Below are 26,832 nucleotides of genomic sequence, written 5' to 3'. Positions count from 1 at the left end.
CATCAGCTATGTCAGCTACAAAGGCTCCTGGAATGAGATGGTTTGGGGATGTGCTGCACTTGGAATATAATTGTGTTACTTCTTCTGGGGCTCCAAAGCAAGGAACAATCTGTCCTCTGTGAATATAAAATATGTGTAAACATGACTGATACTTCATATTTAAAATGTGCTCTTTGAACTTGTTTCCCTCATCATCCTTTTCCCCCCTTAAACTTTGGAGAGATCTGACAAAAAATGAGAAAAAAAGGTCTTTCATTATGAATTTATTGAGAAGCAAGAATAGCACATAGCCTAAGTACAGAATGATTCACGCATCACTTAAAAGACATTACAGTGCAAAAAATTCCAGGTAGACTCCAGAAGACTAGAATGGTACGAATCCAGTGACACAACATTGATCACTGGAAAAAAGGCATGTTCATCCTATTTCCTTTTGTTCTGTGGTTATAACAAAAGCTGTGCTAGTGGAAACTCCAGACAGGCTCTAGAGAAGATTTAAGATGTTGAGTTCTGTAACTGCATAATATGTGATATATGTGAAAGTCATCTTCTAGCCTGTGTTAGAAATGGATACTTCCATAACTTACTGCTAAAAGTGTTTAGGCTCTCGCCTGTTCTGCCTCATGCTATTTTCATCCTAAGATGGGAGTGTTGGTATTGGATACTTTCTTCTTACAGCTGTATATATTAGAAGAAAAAAGTAGGCTGCAGTGTGCATTTAGAGATAAAATTACCACTAGAGGATCTAGTAACTTCTTGAAAATAGCAAATTATAAAGAGCAACAGCATGAGAATCACCATGTAAGGATTATTTTCTTCAGAATCGTTGTAGCATGCAAGCAGCCTACTTGACTTGAATAGTTTTGGTAGTCTGTAGCTTTCACAAAATTGGTTTGTTGCTAATAATAGTCTAAATAATTTTTCACAGTAAATTCGGCACAAGCGACAACGATGTGATCTTGATTAGTCAGCTTTGCTGAAATAGTGTAATCTCCCTGTATGAGAAAAATGCAAATCAAGAGATTAGCCCATAGTACTATATAACTGCTTAAGTTTCTGACTCCTCTGTTTAGAAACAGAACAATTCTTTTCTCATCAATTTCCTCCAAAACCTTCCTGGTCCAAATGTTTCAGAGGTGGTAAAGGATGTGCCCATATTTTCTGCCAAAATACTCTCCTCAGGGATACCAATGCTGACAGTATAAACTAAAAATTAAACAGTGCAAGGGGAATGAAATGTTTTGCTGCATTAAAAAATCCCTTCAAATCTGTGTAAATTCTCATGATTGTTATGAGCAAGCACAATATGGCCTGTGTTATTTAGTAACTGGAAAAAGAGGCACTCAGTTCTCTGGCACTTCTCTTACATGGATCTTGTTGTTCAGTGTTAGTGATATGAATTTTTATAACAGAGCACGCTGGGGGAAGTGTGTAGATTGAGATGACTCAATCTATAATGAATTCCTATATAATAAAACGAGAAGTAGTCTAATTTCCAATTGTATAGTTGAAAATATGAATTCAGCCTTTGGGGAGAACTTATATCATGACAATGCAAAAAAAATCTGAACTTTAAAGATGCCATGGCTAGCTTGTATAGGTCAAAACGGCACTCTCCAGACACTTGGAGAAGCACTGTACCAAGGTGACCAAGGTGGCTTTAACAGATATGGAAGAAGATGTGCACTAGATTTTATTCACTGTGTATTGCTGGCACTGCAGTAATTATTTCTGGGTTTTTTTTGCTGGAGCATGGAGGGGAGCAAAATGTGAGGTGGGAGAGATTGGCAGCAGTGACCTCCTCGCTTTGAACCACAGAATGCTCATGCTCTGTTTAGAGCCCTTCTGGTTGTGGAATAGAAGGAGGCATGGATAGAATAAATCAGGATTCTTGGCATTTTACTTTTACAATGGGATTTTTAAAGCAATACCTGGCCTGCGTTCTCACAGAGAGGTTCAAGATAAGACTAAAATCTAAATTTAGAGAGAGACCCAGTGGCAACATACTCTTGAGAACAGAGCCTAGTTGTAATTTCTGTGTGGAGCATGCGAGCATCCCTCAGGCTTTGCAATGAGCAGAAGATTATTGCTGTATGGAATCATTCCTTTTTGTCAGCATGGAAGGATGGTGTTATTTGCCTAATTGATTAATTAACAGAAGAGGCTTCCTATTCCTTTTCACACAAGCATGTTAACTCTCTAAAAGCTTATGGTTTAATTCATGGAAGAGACTTCATAATAACTTATTTCAATTGCTTATTAGTGATTAGATTTCTTTTTATCTTCTTCAGAATAATTTTTTACTTGTGGTGAAAAATGTTATTAAAAGAGGCTTGTGATCAGACTTGGAGTTTCTGGCTCCAGAAACTATCTGAAAATTCAGCTGATTTTCCCAGAATTGGAGTTTTACTGGTCTGTGTGCATGTTTCTATGATTTCTTCTTAGTTTAAAGACCTATTCTTCCGTTTGTATTGACTACATAATCATGTTAGTAAAGCTGCTCCTGGAGCAGGATGATGATTGATGTGAGCTCAGGCAGTCCTGTGTGAGACATCAAAAGGCAGTGCCCAACACAGCTTCTGTAGGTATAGTATAGCCTTTAGAGAAGCAGGCTGGTTAGGGTGGGATAACAGCTTACATAATTGGGGGTCCAGCTCCCTGTGTGAAAGCTTTGGGAAAATTAAGGTCCTGGTTGCTCCTATCACCAAAGAGACATATGAAATGGTAGCCCTTATGGAGGCTCAATCTTCCCAGAAGCCAGCTATCCTTGTTATCACCTCTGCCGGTCTTGGCAAACCTGGTTCTTTGGGACTCATGTCTTTGTTCTCTATCCCTGTTCTGATCCTGTTTTCTTTTCCTGCCTAGAGCAATCCGGTGCTGAGCGGATCCCAGACCTCATCTTTGAGCCTCTGACATACGTTTTATATCTGCTGCTGAAGAACTGAGAACTCATGCTGTGCTTCTCTGAGTAAATCTAAGGGGTATTTGACTGAGCACCTGAACTCTGTACTTTTTCAGTGGTGACTGTGATCCTTTCTTTGCCACATTCTCAACAAGATGCCGTGATAATCAAAGACTTTGCCTTCTTCCCTTCAATCCAATCTCTTTGTTGTAGTTCTCTAATAAATCCTTTGTTGTATACTGATCAAATATGTCTTCATGCTGTGCCCAGTTAAGAGACTGTTGCATTCAGCATTTGAATCTTTTTTTCCAGTGTGATTTGGTTGCTCTTCTAGGAGACTTAGCTGTGTGTGGAGAAGGCTGCCAGTAAAGAGCATCTGTAATGGATGACCAGGAAATTCAGAGCAGTGCCTACACTACTGCCTGTTTTCTCACCTTCCTAAGAAATTATTTTCTTATTTTAAGGCTTCATAAATCCAGAGAAAATGTGCTTGGCATAATAACTTGCACCTTCAGTTGTCATCTAGAAGACCTTGGTCTCTCTGCCTGACACCATGTATGTACAGTGGAACCTGTTCAATTGCAATAGCTATCTAAATTGCCTTTATAGCCAGAGAGGATGAATGAGCTTCTCCAAATTGTTCAGTTCACTATGGACTGAGCAAAATTGCAGCCCTGGTCTCTTGAGAGTCCCCTGGAACTGCTTCTTTTCTTGCTATTTTAAGAGTAGGAGAGGGAGAGCCTACTAAAGAACTCTATGGATGTCTGACTTATGCTGGTACAGACATCTGCTGTCCTGAAAAAAAAAACAAACAACTTTGTTGCTGGATAGTAGTGCCTCTGTAACTCTTTATAGGCAAAGCTGCTTAATTTCATATCGAAAAGGGTTATTAATATAAAGTACTATCAGATCCAGTGTGCCAGGTGGGGAAACCTGAAATGTACTGGTGGTATTTCTGGTAATCCTCTGACCATACCTCGTCTGGGAAGCCCTTCTGCTTGGCAACACAACCATGACCAACTTACCTGAGGGATTTCTTTGATTTCCAGTGTGACTGGCCCCTCATAATAGAGTTGTTCTGGAAAGCAACAATGATGATGGATGGTTAGACATGCAGCACATGAAGGAAAAAGTCAGCTGATCATAGATGCTTTTTTTTGGTAATGGTATTTCAAAGCCTTCAGTGACAAGTATTATGGAACTGCAAAAATGCTCCATACATAGTCCTGCAACAGCCCCCTTGAGGGAAATATCAGGAGATATGCTGTCTTGTGGGGAAAGCAAGGCAGAGCTTGGGCTCAAGGAGCAAGTGCAGCTCATGTGAATGGAAAAGGGGAGCACGTTTTTGCACAACCAGGTGGGTGTACCTATGTCATCACGCATCCTGAAAATGAAGGCGAGGGGGGGACTGCCAGACTCAAGTCCTTTAGCATGAACTATTAAACACCTGCAGTAGTTGAACTGTACTGTTTTGGTAACTTTTAGAAAAAACAGTCTGAGCTGAGCTGTAGGTATGGATTTCTGACTGCTTGCTGAACATGACTTTAAAGTAATAAGAACATGTCTGTCTCTCTGCTGAAGGAGCATTCATCAAGAAGTTACATGAGGTATTAAAGTCATCACAACTGTGTTGGTGACTGGAATAGAGCCTGGGAGTTCCACCTTCCAATCCTCATCTCCCTAATCATACGAGGCATGCCTGCTCTTGGCTGTTAAAGAAAGGGCAACTTTGGCATTAATGGAGAGAATTAGCAAGCTGTTCTGCAGTTCCTCCTACTTCTTCATAGCTTACTGGGCCAAACTGTACAGACTTGTCTGAAAATAAAACTTGTAGATGTTTCAGTATTTCAGAATTTCTTGCACAACTTGCCCCACACAAGTCATGGAAAATTCTAAGAACTGTTTAAGGATTCTTTTTTGTAGGTGTCATGAAATATTCCTTACTTTGACAGTGACAGAAGAGTGTTTCATCATGTTTATATGAGTATGTGCTGGCATTTTGATGCTTTTCACTTCTAGAGAGTTGTTTTAGTCTAGTCTCACTGTTGATTTAAACTGTTTCTTGTGAAAAGTTGGATAAAAGCTTTGTAACATCTTTAGATTGTATACACGGACTTGGAAAACAAAAAAGTCCACAAAAGTTCTTCCCACACATGACATGAAATGTTAGTCTTGTAACAAAATTATGTGAAAGAATCATGACAATAAGATAAACTAGGAAAAGGCAAAACCTGAGGTATCACCAATGTTCTATACCTTTGCATTGGTGAGAAGTTTGTTTAGTAATGCCCTGATGATTCTGGGAGGTGGAGAAGATGCAAAACAACTCAGTGTTGCCCTGAAAAACCTAATCCCAAAACAGAGAGCAGAATAAGTATGTCTTGTCTTGTCAATCCCAAACTGGTCAACTATGCTACAGCAATTATACTGTACTCATTCCCCTCTGCATCCCTGGCTAATTCAAGTGGACAGCAAGAAGTCTTGTTGTTTTCAGAGAGCAGTCACCATCACCTTTCAGTCTGACACATCTCCACTGCAGAGAGCAGTGACTCAAAAATTTTAAAAATACAGTACAGCCCACCTCTCGGTTCACAGCTTTAATAGACTCTAAATGGGAACTGAAGGCACTGAAGACTGCATAATGATGCGTGACTCCCCTGGGACTTGAGCTGTGTGTGTTGATGTGATCTAAGGCATGTTGGGAGCTGCCCCCTCAGGGTGGTGTGGACCATGCAGTGGTGGGGCTCATGCTTTGCGTGTCCTTTTGTTCAGTAGAGAGCCTTGTAGGACTACCTCTTCTTCAGTCAGCTCACAGCCTAGCAAATTTTGGATGACAGCAGAGGAGAGTGGAGAGGAAACTGGGCTGTGAACAATCACCCAAAGTCCTTCTGCATGGGGGGACATGGAAGCTTCTCTTGCATCATGTGGCTTCTTAGGATCTCATCTAGGTTCTCAGAAAGCCATCCAGATTCTAAAAACATAGATGCAGCATTCAGACTGTGCAAAGCCTGTATTTTAAAATGAAGTAGGTGTCATCAGGCCATAAATTTGCTTCTGAAATGATGGCAATGCTAATCTCTCATCTAGTGTAGGTAGAAGCTATTTTTCCCCACACACTTCACTGTGATAAAATAACTGGATGAATGCAGTCTCAGGGCTCTGCCTCAGCCCACTCTGAGAAGTTTTCCTTGATTGCTCTGATGTGTTGTAGCTCTGCCTTTGCTCAGTTATGAAAGAAATCACTGTATTATCTTTTAGGGAGACTTTAAATGTGGACCAGCAGGTGCTGCTTGTCCCGTTTGAGGTCCACATTTACTGTTTTATGCTTCAGCTTTACCCTTATTTAGGTGTTTTTAACCAGGGGTCTTGCAGTGGTTCAGAGCTGAAACATATGTAGCTACTGGAGAAAGTCCAGTAAAAGGCCACTGATATAATTAAGGGACTAGAACATCTCTCCAATGAGGAGACTGAAGGAGCTGGGACTGTTCAGTGTAGCGAACAAAAACATTAGGGGACAGCACATCAATATGTACAAATACCTGAAGAGGGGTTGTAAAAGAGGATGGAGCCAGGCTGTCTCTCCTGGTGCCTAGTGGCAGGGCAAAGAGGCAGTGGGTACAAACTAAAACACAGGAGTCTTCTCCTGAACATCAGGAAAAACTTGTGAGTGAGTGCTGGCAGAGGCTGCCTGGAGAGGTTGTAAAACATCCAAGCATCCATCCTTAGCTATATCTAAAAACCTTGCCCCGGACATGATCCTGGGCAACTGGCTGTCAGATGGCCCTGTCTGAAGTATGTGGAACTGGATTAGATGACCTTCAAATGACTTTCCAACCTCAACAATTCTGTGGTTCTGTAACCAGTCCTTTGGAAAACTCCTGTAACCTTCCTTGCTTCAATGGGGAGGGGGAATCTATGTTGCTTTGAAAGTATGTCCTTATAGGAAAGCAAGAGCAGTTTTCATTTTCAGCTAGTTGAGACCTATGGATTCATAAATCTGCTGAATTTTATCATTCATATTCACTTTTGACCATGGAAACCTCCTCAGTGGATCAGGCTTTTCAAAGACCATTCAGTGTTCCAGTTGCATGGGGATTTCTACTATAATTCTAGAAGTGTAAACATCCTCCAAAGCTTGAAGAACTGCAGTTTATCACAGCATCCTTAATATGCATTTTTCCTCCACATATTCATACATTTTTACATTCCTCCATTGAAAGAGGATGAACACATCTGCTGCAGTAAGTGTAACTGTCATCAACACCGAGCCTATCTTATTAAGAGAATTCTATGGTCTTCCTAGAGAAAAGCCCAAATATGGTTGCAAAAAATGCTCACACATTTGGAAGAGCATAAACCATGAATGCATTTTTCCAATTAAATATTCTCCTTTTTCTTTTTTTTTTTGTCTGCTGGCAATTTATGGTACCTGTCAAGCATGCTGTCATCAGTGATTTGCTTTCAGCCCTTTTTCTTATAGATTTATCTGAAAGTGATTTCTGTAGAACTGCCTAGAAAATATTTCTATTGTACCACTGAATCAAGGTGATACGACTGTATTTTTGTAGCAGCTTTTTACTATTGTTTCTACCAAAAGGGACATAGTCCTTTTCATTGCTAGTGAGCATGCCTTTAGTAGTTTCCAGTTTGAGGCAGAGCTTTCAAATGTGTAAGAACTTCCTGAGGATTACTTCAAATTACTAGTTATCATGAAGATGCCTCTCCTTCCTGACTAAACACCTATAATGAAATTCTCACTCCTCTTTCTCAAATCTTCCTTTCACTGAAAATCTTTATGTGTTCTCACACTTTTATACTATATAAAGGCCCTGTACAGCTGCACCCACCTCTTCCTTTTTCTATGTTTTAAATATTTTTAGAACTTCAATGCTCCATGTTGGTGTTCTTCTAGGACACAATCTTGCACTGATGCAACTGACACACAGCTTCTGTGGGTGCTATGGATGTAGAAATGATGTGAATAACTGCCAGCAACAGATGTATAGCTGAGTGGGAAAAACCATACGTAAATACAGGGCCAGGTGAGAAAGATTCAATCTTTTTACTGGTGAGGAGAAGGTGAGATGAAGGGGCTAAGCAAGATGGCATTGTGTGTCAGCCCAAAGACCTAGCTTTGTGGTATAGCTGCTTTCTCAGAAACAGCTACCTACATTCTCAATGTGATAGCCAGTCTTTTAATTCATGTTATGTTCTCTACTTTTATTCACAAATACTGTTTTAGAAACTTGCTCACTGTAACGCCCACTGAAAGGGACAAAAATGTAAAAGAATGGAGGTCTGAAGCAAGATGGAGGTTTCTCTGTGGTCTCTGGGGTGTGTGCACAAGGAATTGTGCAAGTGCTCTGATGGTGCCTATGTCAGTTGAGCCCAAAAGAAAATTTGCAGAGGAGGCAGCTATCTTTTTGTCAGGTAGTTTTGCTTAAGCTGTGGTTGGCACATTGCTTAATATTACCCTGGTAGATCTTCCACTCTGATTTTAGTGATTGCATTGGGAAATCTGTTAAATCTTACATAATTGTTTTCTTTGGAGGAAATTTGGAATAACCAACACATTCTGCTAAAAAAGAGGAAGGCCTGAGTTCACGTTATGCCACAAAGAATTTAGCAATTCTGTTGCTATTGTTCCTAAATAGACAATGGTAAATTTCCTCTCAAACTTTTAGCTAACAACTTCACAACAGACATATAGCTCAAAGAAAAAGATCTTGGAATCCTATTTATGAGTCCAAGTGAGCAGTGCCAGACATGACCTTTGGTTAACAAAAATAGTAAATACTATATGATTATGATGAACATGAAATCTCCAGCTATATTAAGTCTTTCCAGCATACAGAGTATTTCCAGTCATAAAAAAAATGTAGACATGAAAAAAAGAAAACTTCCCTCAAATAACTAAGACTTTGCCACAGCCAGCTCTTAAAAGTCTCTTTTTCTTGTAGCTTCTGTTCTGCTTTTCCCCACAAGTAAGTGGATCAACAAAACCTGTAGTAGGATGATGTTCTGTCTAATTTTGGGAGAGGGAGGAGCAGACAATATTTAGCCTCCTTGTGAAAGGCAAGCAAATTCTGTGTGAAACTATATTTAAACTCAGTTCAGGTCTGGCCAGATGTTGGAAATGTTGCCCATACAACAGGGAAAAGAGGCTCTCTATGAAAAGCTTCAGCTGAAAGGGCTCTCTGCTCTCCTGTGTCTTAGTAGTCTGCATACTTGGACATTCACAAGTTGTCCCTCTTGCTCAGGCATTAAGTCAGATTTACAACTGTGCTCATATGGTAAATTATGCCTGAACAGCCTTAAATCGGTCTTGTCAATTCTCTGTCCTAAAACATCGGGTAGATTTGACTGTCAACCTATTAAGAAATACCTCATTTTCAGTTTGAACCTGTTTGAGAAAGTTCACTTCTTTCCCACTGTGACTTAATTACTAAATAAAAACAGCTACTGGGTGAGAGGGTGTGTATTAAAAAGTGCATGGCAGATGTCTTTGTACTGAAGTAGGGCTACTTCTAGATGAAGATATATAGTATTATTGAAACAACGAACTATGTGTTTATATCATAATGTACTTCAATTAGCAGAAACAATCGCCTGTCAGTTTAAGATTAAGAGACTTGGAAACCCCGGGAGGTTTTGGCTTTGTAGCTTAATGAGTGAATAGCAGCTTGTGCTCAGCTCAGGACTGACTCTACTTCTCCTTAATGTATTCACTAAAGGATGTTATTAAATACTTCATCAGAATAAGATAGTTTTTCAGTAGGTCTGTGGGTGGGATTTCTCCTCTTGTAATTCAATACACAATTGAAGAAACTTCTGAATTTAATTTTTTTGTCTATCTGGCTTTACAGGATTTACATAATTGGTTGCTCATGCAGCATTTCTCTATTATTCTTTGTGATAGTTTTGTGCAGTGTGAAATGTCTTAGTAATTTTCCAGGAACTGTCTTAGCAGTAGTGCTGTTCATGGTCTTTAAACTCATGGCCCTTGCACATGAGTTTTTGCAGTGTTATCATCTTGAAGATGTGAGTGACTCAAGGAAAGCAGAGCTTCTGTAACTATCTGGTGCTCTGACAACTCAAACTTCTCTGTGGCTCTACTTATTTTTATAAAATCAACCTAAATAGATGATCATGATGTGAGGGGGATTTAAAAATTACTGGATACATGACTACTGGAGTCCAGAAGCTTGACCACAGCTCCTCCAGACATGACACAGCTAACTTGGCACTACCTAGCCTGGGTTGGGGCAGAAGGGGCCTTGAGCTGCCCAGGCTCACCTGGGCCCAAAGATGCCTGTTTTCTGGGGCAAGTAATAGCACTCTAAACCAACTAGAGCAAGTCTTCACCAGCTGGCAATGTGACTGGCATGAGCTGAATTCATTTGACTGCTGCACAGGCATATGTTGAACAGAAAGAAGATGCAAACCATAGATGGTAGAAAATAGTATCTTGTTCCAAATATCATTATTCAAGCATTTTTCTTCATAAAGTGATTAAAGAATTGCCTTTGAGGACAGGAGGTGTGACTTGCTTGATAGTGAAGAACATATTCAGAATGGTTGTTTGTTTGCTCATCATTTCTTTTACAGAACTAGCCTTTATTTTTGTCATACTTCTTGTTCACACGACAAGCACGTGCCTCTAAATAGGGCTTATGAACCTCTTTGCTGGTGGATAGGGGTCACATAACCACAGTTATTTTTAATGGACTTGAAATCCCAAGAGTGTGCAATATTCTGTGATTAAAAGTAAAGCAAACAAACAGGTTGTGGGGAAAAGCAGGCCCTTAAATTAAAATGTCTCTGTTCCCATCACCCATTAACATGCTGGTGAATTAAACAGAACATTACGATGTATTGGTGCAGTCAACAGCACAGCGGGCGCATCCTGCTTGGAGTATTCAGTAGCCATCAAACACTCAAGAGTGCCACCTAAATTACCTCCTTTGTTCTTTCCACAGAAAATAAGCTTGGAATGACCCGGCCCGCAAAGCGTCTCCGAGTAGGTTAAGATAGTCTTTCCATTTACGATCATGTCCAGCTTGACATAGAGTTCCTTGATGCTGTATCCTACACACAAAGTAGAAAGAGAGCTCAGAGAAAGCACAAGGATAAACAGGTTTATTACTGTATTTTAAAAAAGATTATATTTTTTCCTCCCTGCTGTTTGAGCCATTGGATGTTTTCTCTTCAGAGAGGACTCCTGATACATAGAAATCTGTGCTTCAGGAACAGGTCTCTAGGCCCTCCAAGGTATATGACATGGGGACATAATAGCAGTTACCTTGATTGTTAAATAAATTATGCCCATGACCATTTTCTGATTCGGTCAAATGTCATAGCAAATCTCATGTCCTTACATTTAAACTTTTCTTGTGTTCTTAGCAGAGGCATCATATCCAATGGGCCCCTGGGAGCAACCTGTGATCTGTAACTGCTGCCTGGGAAAACAGTACCTGGCCTGAGCCAAACCTGTGCCAGGGACCAGCACTACAGCTTGGCAGTGCTAGGAGGTTGCCTGTTTGCTCCTAGCTTGCTGACACAGGTGGAGCCAGTGACGCTACTGGATTTAGACAGAGGTCCTGTAATCTGACTTGTGGGAAAAGTATTTGCAAATGTCTGTAGTGTGATTTTTTTTTTTTTTTTCAGGCTTGGCTTGTTTACTTTTGTAGCCACCTGAAAACTGATGCTCCCTGGATAAATAGCCCACATGTCTCTCAGGAAGGAAGACCTTTTGCATGCAAAGAAGCATTCTCATGTGCTAAAAGACATTTGGCACACAAATTTATTTTCAGCAGCTAGAGCATACAGCAGCACTTTCATATTTATGCTCTGGTAGTACAGGATCTAGATGAGCTTGGGGTTCAGGTTTGCAAGAGGTGGCTTTCCTGTGAAAGAATCACAAAGCAAGCTATGGCTAATATGAAATTGTGTACCCAGTTTGTGCCTTTATTGCTGATCAGTCAAGTACTGAAGGGTATAATTTCAGCTAGCACAGGTGGCAAACTGCACGGCATGACTGTTGCCTCAGGCCAGCACTTTTCCATCATGCTCCTCTGTACGCCCAGGAGGGACAGAGAGGTGTCCCCATGCTGCTCTGTGGGAGTCCATTCAGTCCCCTACCTGCAAGGGTCACAGCCTTGGAAATTTAGTGAGGTACTGACACAAGAATGTGTGTGAGAGTCAACAAACTCTCCCCAGAAGACTTAGCTATGAAGATGTTGAGCTCTAGAGCAGCCTCCCCTTGGCTCTCCATGTGTACAAATGAAGAGTAGGAGCAGAATAGGGGCTGAAAGCTGATATACTTCTCTTTAGGGTGACATATGTAGTTTGAGGCCAAGCTGATAACAGAACTGACATTTTTGTAACCTTGCACGGGTTTTGAAATTTCTAAGAAATTAAGCCCATTCATATATTCATATAGGAGATTCTCACCCTTGTTTACTTCTTAATACCAGCACTCACATATGAATTACCTGTGTACAGCATGAGAAAATAGCAATTCACTTACCTAGGACCATTGCAGCTCTGATGTTAAAGGTGTGGGTTGCAATATCAGAACACTGGTCAATGCTGAGAGCAAAATCTTGCTTGGGATCTGTTTGAAAACAGAAAATAATGGGCTACAAGCTGTATCTTTAACGAGACTGTATATATAATATATAATATATAAAATGTATAAGTGTTACAAAAAACAAATTACGTATTTCTTAAAAGTTCTCCAATAAGTGCTTAGAGCTCCCATACCCTGCATTCAGTATCTACTTCTGTCCTTAAGTCTCGCCCTTCAGTCTGAAGTGCACGTAGGTGATAACTTGTGTGAAGCTAGAATCTACTGTGTAGGAAAATTACCAAGCTCAAAGAAGGCAAGTTCCCCACAATGGTGGATAGCCAATACTTATTCAATGGTGAAGTCTCAGCACAACTGCTCTTCCCAGACTCTGCATATTGCCATTCCTTCCTCAGCACTGAGGAGCAACTGGTTATCAAGGTGTTTATTAATTAATTTGTATCACAAGAGGGCTTAGTCAAGCTGGTTAGGAAACTGAATGCTGGAGTGGGATGAAAAGTCCAAAACTGAAAATAAAATTGTATTAACTGGGATAAGGCAGCACTTTTTTCTGGGTCCATCATCTTCTGATATTTCTAAGAGAGAAAATATTCTACATTTCTCCTTTCCTGGGAGACTTTAGCAGAGCTGTGGGGCCAAAGGAAGTCCTTTGACTGATAATTGTCATTATTCTTCTGAACATGATTCTTTCTAATTCCTGCAGTATCCTTTTCTCTGCAAAAAGCTCTAAAACTCTTGTAAAAACACAATTGTTTTCGTACCATTTCCACCTTCTTCCTTGCTAGCCTCCATGAGACTTGATGCTGTGCCTGAAGGCTTGCTGACATGTCACTCTCTGGTGACAGGCAGCAGCAACCACTGACAGTTCAGCTGCCACAACCAATAGAATGTACAATTGTTTTCCAAAGCTGTGGCAGGAGGGAAAGATTTGGCCAATTTGGAAAGATACCTTGAGCCTCAAACTTGCTTTAGGCATAGTTTTGTCCCTCATTATGGCTTTCCAGCCAGCCTGCAAATCCAACAGAGTCCTCTGTGGAAAAAAGAGAAGCAACTGTGGCATGTGCAGAAGCAGCCATAGGCTCCTTGGTTTACACAGATCTGATAGTGATAAATATAGTCTTGGGAACTGAGTTCTGTCTCTAAGTTATTGTTGCTTGAACTAATCTTCTCACTGAATTGAAAATAACAGGTTGGGAGAATTTTCCTTTGATGCTGTGGTGAAACTTGAGTCACAAGTGCCCTCTGTGAGGCTGAGCCAGCATCCCCATAGTCTAGCCCTGTTTTTGCAGCAGTGCCCCACAGCTGTAGCAGCTGGCAATCGGCAAGCCTGTGTGACCAAAACCTGATTGCTTAGAGGCGATCACAGAATGAATGAAAGTGTTGAGAGGACCTGGAGGGCTTTAACTAAGCCAGGCTTTGTGAGCCCACAGATTATCAGTGTGGTCTAAAAGGAGTACCCAAGCCATAAATTTTGGTAAATTAAAATGACTGTTCAAAGGAGGGAGATAAAAAACACTGGTATTTCTAAAGCTCTGTGTCCCTGTGCTGGATTTTGTCCTCCATGCCACTAAGGCAGTCTCTGCAGTTGCATAATCATCTTGGGATAAAAAGTTAATGCCTGCAGTTGTTTATCAAGTGTGGCAACAATCAGAGGGTTGTCTTTCCTCTTTTTTCTCATGCCTGTCAGTTCCAGCTTTGTTTTTGCAGCTTCAGAAGCTGCTGGGATTGGTTAGGAGAGCAGTTTCCTGCTCCAGCTGGAAAGTATGTTAAACTTCTCTTTTCTCCAGGACCGTTACTCCTGCTTCCCCTCTGGTTTCTACCATCTCTCAGGGCTTGGTTTCCGCATTCCTCTGCACTTCTGCTAGAACCCCCCTTGTTTCTGTTTTGTGTGTGGTGTGATGATAAGGTTCAGGAAGCAGCTGCTCGGATTCAAAGCAATTTGGGCATTGATGCCTACAAATAGTGCTGGTTGTTGAGTTACTAAAATTGTTGGTTCTGCAATTTCAACAGGGAGTTATGGTCAAACCTGGCAGCAGAACTTATATAATGCTCTTCTCTTTTCAAAGAGACTAGGCTGTACTTTAATGAACAAATTAAATTGTGGTGTCAGGGCTAGAATTTGAACTTTTATTTTAAAATTTCTCATCAGTAACTGAGTGGAAAGGGTATGTTCACGAAACCAAACTTTTTTGGAAAGCTTGGGCTTCTTACAATGACCCTGATCTCCGGATTATTTTAGTTTGAATGTCTGTCTATTTCTATGGGTTGAGCTCCTTTGACAGATGACACATTGTCTTTTACTGCACTGGTAGTGATGCAGTATAGGATCCTGACATATCCAGGAGGTGCTGTCTAGTCCTCAGAGAAGACGAAAGTGTGGAAGCACTTACATGAGGAATTGCAGAAAAATTTGTGAATTGGATCACTTGGAATTTGTGTTGTTACTCTGTTGCTGACAAATGTAAAAATTTCCAATGCCAAAAGAATCCCAGTTAATTTTCTGTCCATCCCTGTGCTGCTCAGGAATTTCCCCGTGGAAATTCCTGCTCAGATTTAGCAATCCAACTTTGCAATCTTAGATACTGTGGCATATATGGGGACCTCCCGCTGAAATCAATTGAAAGGATAGCTGTATTGCTAAAGCTATGGTGTCAGGGAGTCTGGATTTCCAAACATGTAGGGGAGACATGTTGCTACTATAACAAAATTAATGTAACTAGTGGGGTTAAGCCTCATAAGAAGTGAAAGAGTCTGAAATTCAGCTGGGCTTTCTGCATTAAGGGATTGTGGCATACACCTCTTTCCTTAAATCATGAGGAGTCCCTCCTGTGGCCAAGGTAACTCAAGGCAATTGCCGGTTTTGTTTTTCATCTCAGATGTACAACTGTGAGTCACTGTGTGCCTCCTATGGAGGTTTAATACTTATTCTTCTGTGTTTGCCTCAATCTGAAGTGAGCTGGTTAGACTGAAAAAAAATACATGTTATGTCTTTCACATGTGCAGAGCAATAACATTTACTGTTAGATCTCTAAAATACGTGGGGCTGCCCTTCAGCCTTCCACTTCCCTGCAACATTTCGTGGTGCACAGTACTGTATGTTCCCAGACTTCCCTCCACCTACTCCCTTCAATCTGCTCCCTCTCCCATAATTAAAGCTAGAAACTCTTTAACTGGTTGCAGAATTTTTCTTTTCCAGTTCAGCTTTGATAAATCACCAGTACTCATAATGTTGTTGGAAATTTTGCAAACACATTGAGGTTTATCAGTGAAAATCTGCTTACTGAGGGGGAAAAGGGCATTTTTTGTGTATCTAGTGAGAAGGACTTAGGCTGCAACATATTTACAGCTAGCAAGAAAGGTGTCTGGAAGCAGAATTTTGATTCAAGTTTCTCTCTAGGCAGTCCTAAATTTTGGGCATCTGCTCTGGGAAATGGGAAAGTCTTTGGCTTTTTAAAACCATCAATGCAATCCAAGATCTTCCAGACCTGTTATTTGAACCTGATGCTGTGGCTGATGCTGAGTTCCCAGCTGTCCAGCTTTTACTGAAGACTGGCTTCTGTAATACAATTCTGCTTTGTGAGAGCTGAATTTGGGATGTACCTGGCTTCTTGCTACTGATCACCCCTGACATAGCTTAGTGTCAACTAAGCCCATGCATCCCACCATCCATTTCACCCTTAGCGAAGTACCCTGGTGGAGATTTGTTCCTATATTGATTTGGGATGAGGTTTTCCATCTGCACTGGCACTACAGTGCAAGATTTCAGCCTGACTTTCTATTTGAGGTGCTCACAGTGATGGGTTTGGCCGGGTTTTTCTTAGAAGACTGAGCAGGTGTGTGTAGTACCGCCTAGAAGCTCAGATGGGTTCCTTAACTTTTCTTTTTAGAGGTTTTCCCCCTGCTTGTGTTATTAGCAGAAGGTTCATAGGTAGACTAGCTCAGACATATTTACAGCAGTGTAACCTCAGGGACAAGGACAACAGATGTGCCCTGGTTACTGCAGTTGTGGGGCCAGTGGCTCCTGCCTGTGCTGAACATGGGTGTGCAGAAAGGCACAGGGCTGCGAGCTGGGGCTGCCTTTACAGCCTCGTGGGAGGGATCTCCAGAGCACAGGATGAAGTGAACAGCTGGGAATGATAATGTGCTAACTCACTGTGGCAATGTCCCTCAGAGCCTGAGCTGCTAGATGACTAACTGGGCATCACAGAAACTGCATAGCCAGATGGGAAGCACCTGTTCTAGGAATTTTGCTGCACTGGTGTACAACAGCCTCTGTCTTTTATTCTTCCCTCTCCCCTCCCCCGGCCAGTCTTTTTAACTATCCTGTACTGGCTTCTCTCTCTTCTGAATCTGCTCTAAAATCACATTGTTTCCATATGACCATGAAAATCAGCGGTATGAGTGAATAGCAGCAGCAAGCAGATGAGCTTTGCTTGTAAAAGTCCACATCTGTAAGCCTTGGAGTGGTAAGAAGACCCTCCAAACTGGTAAGCTTTGGGTGTTTCATAATACTTTTAGGAGCAGATAAGCCACAAAATGGAATGAAATAATACAACTGCACTTGGCTAGGGTCAGGTAAGGACAAGCTAGTGCTAGAGGAGATGGAAATTAGCACAAGGAAGAAACACTTAGCAGTTACTCAATATTCCTCACCTTCAAAGCTCTTAATAAAATTAAATCATTAGTCTTTACAACATTCAAGGTGATGAAAGGAGATGGAAAGAATGAGGAATTGTTTGGGATTTCAGACTTTATGTGTTCGTTCAACAATTTTCCTTTAATGTCTATTTAAATAAATTAACCTGAATGCTCAAGGTTATATTTGACACTGGAATCTACTTATAGGCTACTGAGGAAGAAGCATCAGGTGAATTAGCAGCTCTCTGGTTATGCATCTGCATTTCCCTGAGCACTTTCAGTTTAATGAACTTCCCTTTGGGCCTGCCTTTACTGCATGCCACTGCCACATCCAGACGTGTCTGGGAGGGGCAGAATGACCCTCTGTTCAGAGGAGAGCAGAATAAATAGTGATGCTCACACTGGCTGTGACTACTTTATAATGAGAATGCTTCATCCCAAGACATTTGCCTTAGCCGTGACCAGCTCCAGGTTTTTGCCTAATTCGGACTGGAATTCTGGCCTAGTTCAATTCAGTCAGTCTGGCCTCATTTGCAGATAAAACTGTATGTTTTATCAGCTGAACTTTTTTGACTTCCTTAGGCAACGCAGAGGAGAAGGAATATGGAAGATTAGAGTTCATGTATCCTTAATGTCCTGGGGTTACAGATTGTGGGAGTTCTACTTTGCAAAGAGTGCTATCAACTTCTGGTTTCTGGGGTTGCTTTAACCCAAATCTCCAAAGCTTTTGGAGATGTTCAGTGGAGTGAATAACTCTGCTTGCTTTCTGATAAAACTTACATGGCTGTAGAGTGAAGCCTAAAGATTTGGTTTCAGTATAATCTATAAACTAAAAAAGCCCAGGACACTAGCAAAATAAACTTAAAATGTGACTTAAAAAAAAAAAAAAAGGTTTATACAATTAAATGATTTCCAGTGCTCTCCCAAGCATACTGAACACTGGTAATGCATAGAGCAGTTATATATTACTTGGATAGATTAAGGCACAGGCATCATGGCCTTAGTTTTGGAGCAAGGTGATTTCAGTGTCTTATGAAATTAATTTGAATAAAATGCAATTTTAATATTGTATAAAATAAATTTTTTTCTCTTGGTATTTCAAATAAAACTCATTGCAAAGTATTACCAATGTCAAAATGTGCAAATATTAAGAAACAGTAACTCAGAAGGCTTCTCCAAATGTCAGGTGGAGAGGAAGAGATTTTTCTGGCACCAGGCTGATATGATGAGGTGAAGGGAAGCCCAGTGAAGACAGAAGGTGTGAGGGGCTCTCTACAGGTGCAGGGCTTTATTGGGGGTTGGGGATGTGACTAGCATGCATTAAGCAGCCTTGTCAAAGACATGTCCTGAGTTTCTCTGCCTTCTCCTGCTTGAAACACCTTTCCTGAGAGCAAGCTTGTTAGAGCTGTTGGCTGAGGCTTAAGGGGAGGCTCACCATCTGAAGGCTCTCTCCTTGCTTTTGCCAGAGGTGGTATTTGGAAAGGGGGGGTTCCTGTGCTTTGTGTGGTATGACAAAGCTTTATCCAAGCCTGTTTAAGAGGACAAAACTGGAAGATGCAGGCTTTGAGCCATAGCACATATAGATCTGTACTTGATAATCCTGATTTGTCCTAGTTAGCTTGAGAAAGGCAGACAAGGCAGGCTTCAAATACAGAAGTGAACAAGAAAATACTGCATTAATTTGGGCCCAGCAGGGACTGTATTAGAGAGAGAAAGTCTTTGTTCTTCTGCTGGTAAGAAAACACCATGCACTGGATGAATAAGATGCTTACAGTAACTGCCTGTATACCTAATCAGAGCTGTCTCTTCCCTCTTCAATGTGTTGTTTGTTTGTTTTTTTTTTTTTTTTAATAATTTTTTCATAGTGCCCTACTTGAGACTGAGATCTCTGGACATCAGTGCTTGCCAGAATGACTGGGGAGTCACAACAGACTTTCAGAGTTGTGTCAGAAATAGAACCGAATGTTGCTGGAAACTGCCCTGCTGTCAGGCACATGCCATGCTCTGGGGTAGCAGCTATACTGCTGATTATCCAGAACAGTAATCAGCAGCATATAAATGGGCTAAATGTTCCCATTTTCCCTTGATGGGCTTAAATCCACTACAAGAGCATGGCAGTAAGCTACAGTTGGAATGGCATGCTCCCTCTGCTGAGGAAACTAGCTGGGTTCCCACCTGCCTGATCACTGCTGGATCATTTGACAGGAGCCATCCATCTTCAGGTGAAGAGGAAACTGAAGCATTGAATTAATTTGTAGTAGTTTTCAAAATGCTAGCTTTTGGCAACTAGAAGCTCTCCTGAGTCTAAAAGCAGCATCTGGAATAGACCAAAGGGTTTTAATTCGGTATGTGGTGAATCTGTAAAAAGGCATTTGGACATCTTGTCCCTCATGGCCTCTGTTTCTGCCTAGTTTTAGGCTGCCTCCTCAAAGTTGGTTCAGTGACACCAAAACACAATAATGCTGATTTTGAGGTGTTAATTTTTCTTAGAATACTTCGGATGTTTTTCCTAATGGATATTAAATTGTTGTGAGTGTCTAATCTCCTGCCTCTATTTTCTTTGCTAAACTGTAAACATAGTAGGGTCACAGCTTTAGATTAGATGATGTAGCAATGTCAAGAAAGTGTAGCAATGCTTTTTTGCTTAGAGGCTTACAGAGACGGCTTTGCATAGCACTCATATCAACTGTGGCTTGCTCTTGCTCCTGACTTTATGCAGTTAATGTGCCTTTTGACAATTTCTGCTTTATATAATACAGGACCTAATCTCAAATTTTTGTCAAGTTATTAAAATGGCTGTGATTCACTTGTTTAGTGTATTACAGTGCTCCCTCCATAGGCTCGGATTCAATATCCAATAGCAAATGACAGTATAGCTTTGCCCACAGTATTACTTGACTGTAATGTAATATACCATTTTTAAGGTATGTCTCCCCTATATGTTTCCAAAGAGGAGAACATATTTTTCTATGGCTTGCTTTCTGAACTGTTACCACTCATCCTTACATTTACCTTAGTGACTCAGTGGCTACAGCTACCAAAGACGTGGCAAAAGTGAGTAGGTGAAAAACATGCCAACCAGTTTAGATTTATCAGCTGGAGATAAGCAAGAGAGGTTGTCACACATAAACAACCCTCTTTTACAGTCCATGGTGCAGGACCTTAATTGATTTGGTGAAGAATTTGGTTCTGTGAGGAAACCACTGAGAACTAAATTAGATGGGAGAATTTAAAGCCAGTGAGATTAATTCTCTCCACTACTAGTCTCACTGAAAGCATTAATATTGATTTTACTGAAAGATTTAAAGTCTAGGTACCAAATCTAATGTTTTTGCTAGAGTACCTTGGAAGTCCTGCTCCTCTATGTCATTTACATTTTAAAACTTACTGAGTACTCTCCCCCCATGAAAGAAGGGTAAAATGATGTTCAGAATCACCTAATGAGTTCACACAGAAAAAAAGAAAGTTTCAATCCTCTAATGTGATGTGGAGAATGAAATAGATGGGATTGTTTTAATTAATGTAGGGACCAAAATTTTAAAAGATTTGCATGTGCAGTCATAACTATGCTACCTTGATTCCAATGATAGTTTCAGTTTGTTAGGATCTGGTGCCAGAAATATACATGTACACATCTGTTCTTCCCCTTGGAATAAATAAGTTATACCAGATGAGTTCAACAGCAAAGCTATGACAGTAAGATGGCTTGGACAGAGTAAACAAACAAAAAAATTTTTTTCAAGTGGAATTCTTAAGTTCTTTGATTGTTTGCCCATTAGCAATCTATGTAACAAAAGATCAGAGGGGAGCTGGTGTCGTGTGGCTTTCAATAATTTAGAAGCAGAAGCAATTGCTAGAGACTGTTTGAGGGAAATAAATAAATAAGTCCAAGAGAAGCATCTGGCTCAATCTGTCTGCCAAAAATCCAAAGAATAATGGAAAAAGAACCTCTTTTTACCAAGTGTCTAGAAGAATTTTTGCCCTGAAGAGGCATGAGTGAGAGCTTTTTTGCAGACCTTTCTTTTCCAGCTGAAGCTATCAGATTACTTATATCCTTTAAGTAAAGAATGTAAGTGTGTGGTCAGGGAGGGAAAAGGACTAGTTATATTGGTTAACATAGAGAACAGAGGGTCATATGCTGTAAAATTAGTGCCAATTTAACAGTATTGTTTATAAGCTGGTATTGCTGAATGAGCAGGTGTATTTTTAATAATACACCTGATGTTACAGGTATAGTTTTTAAAAAGGAACAGGGGGTTTAAGAAAAATAGTATCTTTGATCTCTCAGTATATAGGAGAAAGTATAATGAGTGTGTGAGGGGGACCCTAGTAAGCCTGAAACTATTCAGAAAGGACAGATGAATCATCAGGAAATCATGAGCTAATTGGTCTCTGTTGCCACTTTTTTTATTTTAAGCACAGAAAAGTTCCCTCAATGTAGAGTTTAACAGGAGCATGTCTATAGTGCACTATCTGACCAGAGTGGGTTCTACACTTTGTTGAGTTTGAGGAGCCATTTTAACAGAGATCCAAATCTGAGTTCACACAGTTGAAAAAAAAGCCATAAAATTGAGAGTTCCTCTATCTACAAATGCAATTTAATGCAAGTGTGTACTGAAGTGGGCAGTGCTGCTCCCTCCTATTGTGCCACTGGAGGCTGGGAAAAAGGTTTATAGAAATGACACTGCTTCTAGTGTGACATAGAACTATACAAGCAAACATAGAGCTCATTGGACATAAGTTCAGCATGACCTTCCTCTGTTTTGGAAGAGGCATTGTCATGTAAAAATAATTTCTTAGATGACCAGATTGCCCCGGTTCTTTGTCTAGCAGAAGACATGAATTATAGCAAACATTTACCCTTATCCCTATATATGTTTTATTATTTTAAAATTTGTAGATATACATATATAAAACTTATGAAGGGTGCAGCCAATGTCATATTCAATTCCGAAGGTTGAAATGAATACTGATTGTTTACTCCTTCTCCTGAAACTTTAATGGTTATTAACCTTGCTTCAGATGAAAAAACGGAAGAACAAGAAAACAAAATCAGATAGTAATTGGGAAAAAATGTTTGTCTATATTTAAAAACCTCATGTGGTCTGAACAGTGTTTTATATAGTCTTGGGAGTATTTCTGAAGATGTCATCTTTGAATACTACTGCTTTGACTCTTCTGAAGAGCTCCCTGAAATTCCCCATTATTTATTACATTGCACACAAAACAAAGTCCTTAATGGTTGATGGTGTCCATACCCTTTTTCAGAACCTTCTGTCTTATCAGTGTTTCTGCACTGTAAAGAAACCTACACTTTCAAATAATGGGCGGCTCTGAGATCTCCCAGGTCCTAATCGAAATAATTTAATTAAATAATCACCAAGCTTGCTGGTTGAAACAAAAGCAGGTATTCTGAAGCACTAAAGTGTTAATACAGGCCCACAAATATTTCAAGAAAGGGCTGTAAAAATAGTTGGAAAATAGTTTTCTTGTGTCTGCAGGAGCCATCACCTGCTTTCCCCTACGAAGGGGGTCCCATTTGAACACTACATACTAAGAATGTTTTCATGGCTAATTAAAACAATTAGGCTTTACATGAATGATCTAGAAGCAGGTGCTGGTACACGTGTTAGGGAGTTATGTTCTGTTGTCTCTGACTGCATTGGACTTTGCACTTCCAAGAGGATGCCTATTACTCAAATAACACTGGCATCTGCCCAAGGCACTTTGTTACCATTGCCTACCTGCCCTTCCCTTCCCAGACAATTGCCCTTTATAATGTAGCCAGAAAGATCAAAAGCATTATTACAGTGAAATTAAAAGGAGTAGAAATTGGCCATTTATGTAGCAGGTTCTTTTCATGTCTGTGCATAGACTTGCCAATTACTGTTCTCTTTTCTCAGTCAGAGATGTTTAACCTGTGCTGCTTTTATCTCAGGATCTCTGCCCAGGTTTCTAAAGTGATTTGTGGTCATTTGAGATCTTCCTTCATTTTTGTCACTTGTTCCTGTGAGGAAGAGTGACCCTAATAGGAAATGTCTTGCTATTTATAGACTGTCTCGGTATAATGTCTCCTGCGGTCACATAGAGGAGGCAGCACACTGTCTATTTACTCTACTTTTAGACCACATGTCTCTCAGCTTGATTTTTTTACCATGGACGTCCTGTTGGGATTTTTCGTCTGATTACTTTTTTACAGTTGCATTATACTGATCACTAGGATCTTGTCTAGCCCTTTCTTTTGATGCATGACTTGGAGTCCTGGTTACAGAACATTTAGTCTGATGTGGCTGAATGGGAATGGGGATGCTTTCTATAGGATCCAGAGCATGGGCTGAGGCTGGGGGCCTGATGCATGCCTGTACCTTACGTGCTATAGGAGCACGGTGCAGCCAGAACAATAGCTTGTTACCAGCAATTGCAACTTACTCCTGGTACAGGAGATGGCTTCACATTCTGAGTTATCCACCTAAACTTCCCTGTTGCATTAATCACAGTTAAATTAGCCCATATTTTTGAATTTAGTCAGTTTTTTTACTGCATAATAGGAGAGAATCTGATAAACAGCAAAGAAAAAATGGGTATTTGGCTCCCCTTTAAATGCTCAAACTGAATTCTAATAATTTGTTGAGAGAGGACATTAAGCTGCAGAAACAAGTTGTGAAGCACTTGGTAAAAATTCTTTTAACATCCTTATATTTTCCTTGATTCAATCCTAATTCCCTGATAACATCCTAGAGTCTATAGTAACAACATTAGAGGTGAAATCCTCACCCTCTTGAAGTCAACAGGCAATCCTTTACCTAAGATTTTGTACTTGTTACTTCACTGTGGCTCATGTTATCCCCCAAATGGGACATCCTCTGATATCTTCAGTGGAGCAGGAAATAGCAAAGGGATTTTTCAGACTGAGTGACCTATGGGGCAGTATTCCTCTGAAATAGCTAAAGAGTGTGGGCAGTTGCCCAACATCAACTCTGCAGTTGCTGCCATTACAAATTTGTAATGGGAAGGTTTGTTGGGAAAGGGTCTTGTCAAAAACTAACAAGTGTGTGTCCTCCGGGGTGAGAACAATTGGCAGGACACAGATGAAAAATGGAGTTATGTTCTGCCCATCTAGTTACGGTTTACAGTGAAATGAAGTAGAGACAAAGCTCCTCTTCTCCTGAAAGGGTGATCAGCAAGCACCTTGTGCACCACTGTGAGCTTGCCAGTGAGCTCAGTAAGGACACGGTCTTCTCTGAAGTAGATGTGGACTACTGTACTTGGATTGATCCTCCTGACCTGTAGATTTTGGAGCTTGACCCCAAGCACCTTAAATTCTTCTCCTTTATGCAACCTGCTGGATTATGAACTGCACCAGAAGCAATGCAGAAGGTATCTCTTGGGCTGATGCTACACATGTGGTAGCCTCTGGAAAAGGCAAGGCAGGACATTGTGATGGCAGTTGTGAGTTGCCTCAACTTCAATCTGACAGAGCAGTAAGGGAGAAAGAAACCTGACTTCAAACAAGGAATCTTATTTAATTCTTGCATTGTTTTCACATCTGTGTGATCTTTTCATCTCCCATAGCTGTGCCCAGGAGAACAGAACTCTAAGTGGTGGGACCTGACCTTTATGATCTCTGGCTCGTGCTTCTCAGTTTGTGAATTCCCCCTGAATGAATATACCTCTTCTCTTTCTGTTCATGGCAAACCAAAGGGAGTGACAGAAACAAATGGCTCTAAACAAATACATATTGTTAGCTAGACCAGTGATGTGCACAGTAAGAAGCAACATTTAACTGGCACATGCCAGCAGGCAAATTCATCATACTTTGAATTCATCCAGACTGTAGCCTGTGCCTCTGTGTCAAGGCATCTCATGCTGACTGAGACCTGTTGAGGGAACAGAATTCACTTATGCAATACATTTTTACTAAAATGAAGGCAATACCAAAGTCTGTATTCAATATCTAATTAAATATTTTCTTAATGCATTATACCCATTTATAGAACGTGAAGGCTGACTTTAGTCCCCTGGGAGCAGGCCAGAAAAGAATAGCATTGCAAATATTTATTTACTTCTCTTGTCCCTCACTGGCTTTATTTTAATGGGTGTGCAAAAACGCATGAAAGCCACAAGCGAGGAAAAGCCCCAGGGAAAACCCTTTGTAACTGGATGAATTGGAAAAACAAACTCTAGGGTGCTCATTTGCCATGAATCGCTTTTCAAATCACGTGCGGAAAATGAATGAGGCGTCTGTGAATCTAATTCCCTTTGTCCCAGTTGTAAAGCAGATCAGCACAATAGGCGAGGCACACGGCCAGCAAAGCAAGAGGTGGAAAGCAGGCACCATTCAGTGAATTCATTTTCAGTCAATTCCAGTGTAGCTTGCTCCTTTTCTTCTCTACAGATTTAAAGAACAAACAAAACCCTGTGATGCCTGGGAAATGCCTCTGGTAAGGGCTGCTGCTGAAGTCTCACTAAGCGTGGTGGCAATGGCAGAGAACATGAATTCTTCCCACTGTCACACTGGGTCCCTTGTCATTCCTAGTGGGAGGACAGAAAGCACATCACCACAGCCTCATTGCACATTAGGAAAGCAGCAGATTCGTGCATTGAAGAGCCTGTTTCATCCCAGGAGTAAAAAAAGTTAAAGACCTAAGGTCTTCCTATTTTTTTTAACCTATCTTCAAGATAAAGATCTTATGCTAAACTGGGGTTTTCACAGTGGTTTATTATTCTGAATTGTTACATTATTTCCTCTTTATTATCTTCTAAATACAGTTAGCTTTGTGTGTATGTGAACCAAAACCAGCTGTACTTGAAACACAAAAAATATTTTAGATGCAAAACCCAGAGTAGGTTTGCGAGTGTAACCCTTCCATTCACTGCCTAGCTTTATAATCATCACTAACTGCGTATAAGAACAACTCTGTTGAGCAGCTAAAAGGAAAAGGAAATGTAAAAAAAATCTCACCACAGCTTTTGTAATATATTTCCAAGTTGTCCTCTTTGCAGACTGTGTGCGTAGGCCATTGTGTGCTGGCATTGATGTAAAGCAGGACTAAGATGAAAAGAAGAGTATTTGATGTCTTCATGGTGGTGGTGGTGGTAGTTTGCAGGATCACTTCTGTCTCTTGCTAACACTGGAGGGAGGTGTTCCTTCCTTTCTCCAGGGGACACGGGACTTACAACATTCGTGCTTGCAAAAGGGTTAAGTGAGCCAGTGCAGCCTCAGCTTCCCACAATGCGGTATAAACAAGAGGCTAATCAGAATTGGAGGGTGTTATTTCCGTGTACTTAGACTTCTGCTTTCTCCTTGGTGTTAAACTAATGACAAATGAGCTAATCACACCTACTCACTGCCCGGCATAGTCCTGCCTTGGTGCCTGCTGGAACAATGCAGCAATGTGTTTATTTCTGCTCTTGCTGCCAGTTTCTTCTCTTGAAGTCAAAGCATTTGGGGCAAGACTTCAAACAGGCTTATTTTGCAGCCTTCTGGCTGAAAAAAAAGTTGCAATCCAAATTGCCCCATCTTAATCACACAAAGTCAGTCCAAATTTTGGAAGATGAACAGTTTGGTCTCTATGTTTTTCCTAGTAACAAATCTGTCGTCTGGAGGGAAAGGAGGTGTGTCTGATAAAGCTGACACCACATAAGCAAGTCTCGAAATTTTTGGGAATGAATTCTTGATGCTTGACTATGCTAAATCCTTCAT

The 26,832-nt window shown here is 40.6% G+C and overlaps 1 protein-coding gene across 1 annotated transcript; it reads right to left on the bottom strand.

Moving 5' to 3' along the window:
* Positions 1 to 247: 247 nt before the first annotated feature.
* LY86 (lymphocyte antigen 86) lies at positions 248 to 26,364 on the bottom strand. Its single transcript, XM_002197983.7, has 5 exons — positions 26,092 to 26,364; positions 12,432 to 12,518; positions 10,862 to 10,990; positions 3,928 to 3,980; positions 248 to 995 (listed from the first exon to the last, which is right to left on the bottom strand). The coding sequence occupies exons 1-5, from the start codon at positions 26,210 to 26,212 to the stop codon at positions 900 to 902; spliced, it is 486 nt and encodes a 161-aa protein (XP_002198019.3). The 5' UTR covers positions 26,213 to 26,364; the 3' UTR covers positions 248 to 899.
* Positions 26,365 to 26,832: the final 468 nt, after the last annotated feature.

Source organism: Taeniopygia guttata, chromosome 2, assembly GCF_048771995.1.
Source record: "Taeniopygia guttata chromosome 2, bTaeGut7.mat, whole genome shotgun sequence".
In the NCBI taxonomy this organism is placed as follows: Eukaryota; Metazoa; Chordata; class Aves; order Passeriformes; family Estrildidae; genus Taeniopygia; species Taeniopygia guttata.
Note: the sequence above shows the minus strand (reverse complement) of the source record. Positions and strands in the feature narration are given on the sequence as shown.

What these genes read in the sequence shown, in the direction of transcription:
- LY86 (XM_002197983.7), bottom strand. Translation starts at nt 26,212, where the DNA reads ATGAAGACATCAAATACTCTTCTTTTCATCTTAGTCCTGCTTTACATC. An exon ending in CTGTGGAAAGAACAAAGGAG is followed by an intron (nt 3,981 to 10,861) that starts GTAATTTAGGTG and finishes GTTGCTTTCCAG; the next exon opens with AACAACTCTATTATGAGGGG. An exon ending in AAATCAAAGAAATCCCTCAG is followed by an intron (nt 996 to 3,927) that starts GTAAGTTGGTCA and finishes TTTCTCATACAG; the next exon opens with GGAGATTACACTATTTCAGC.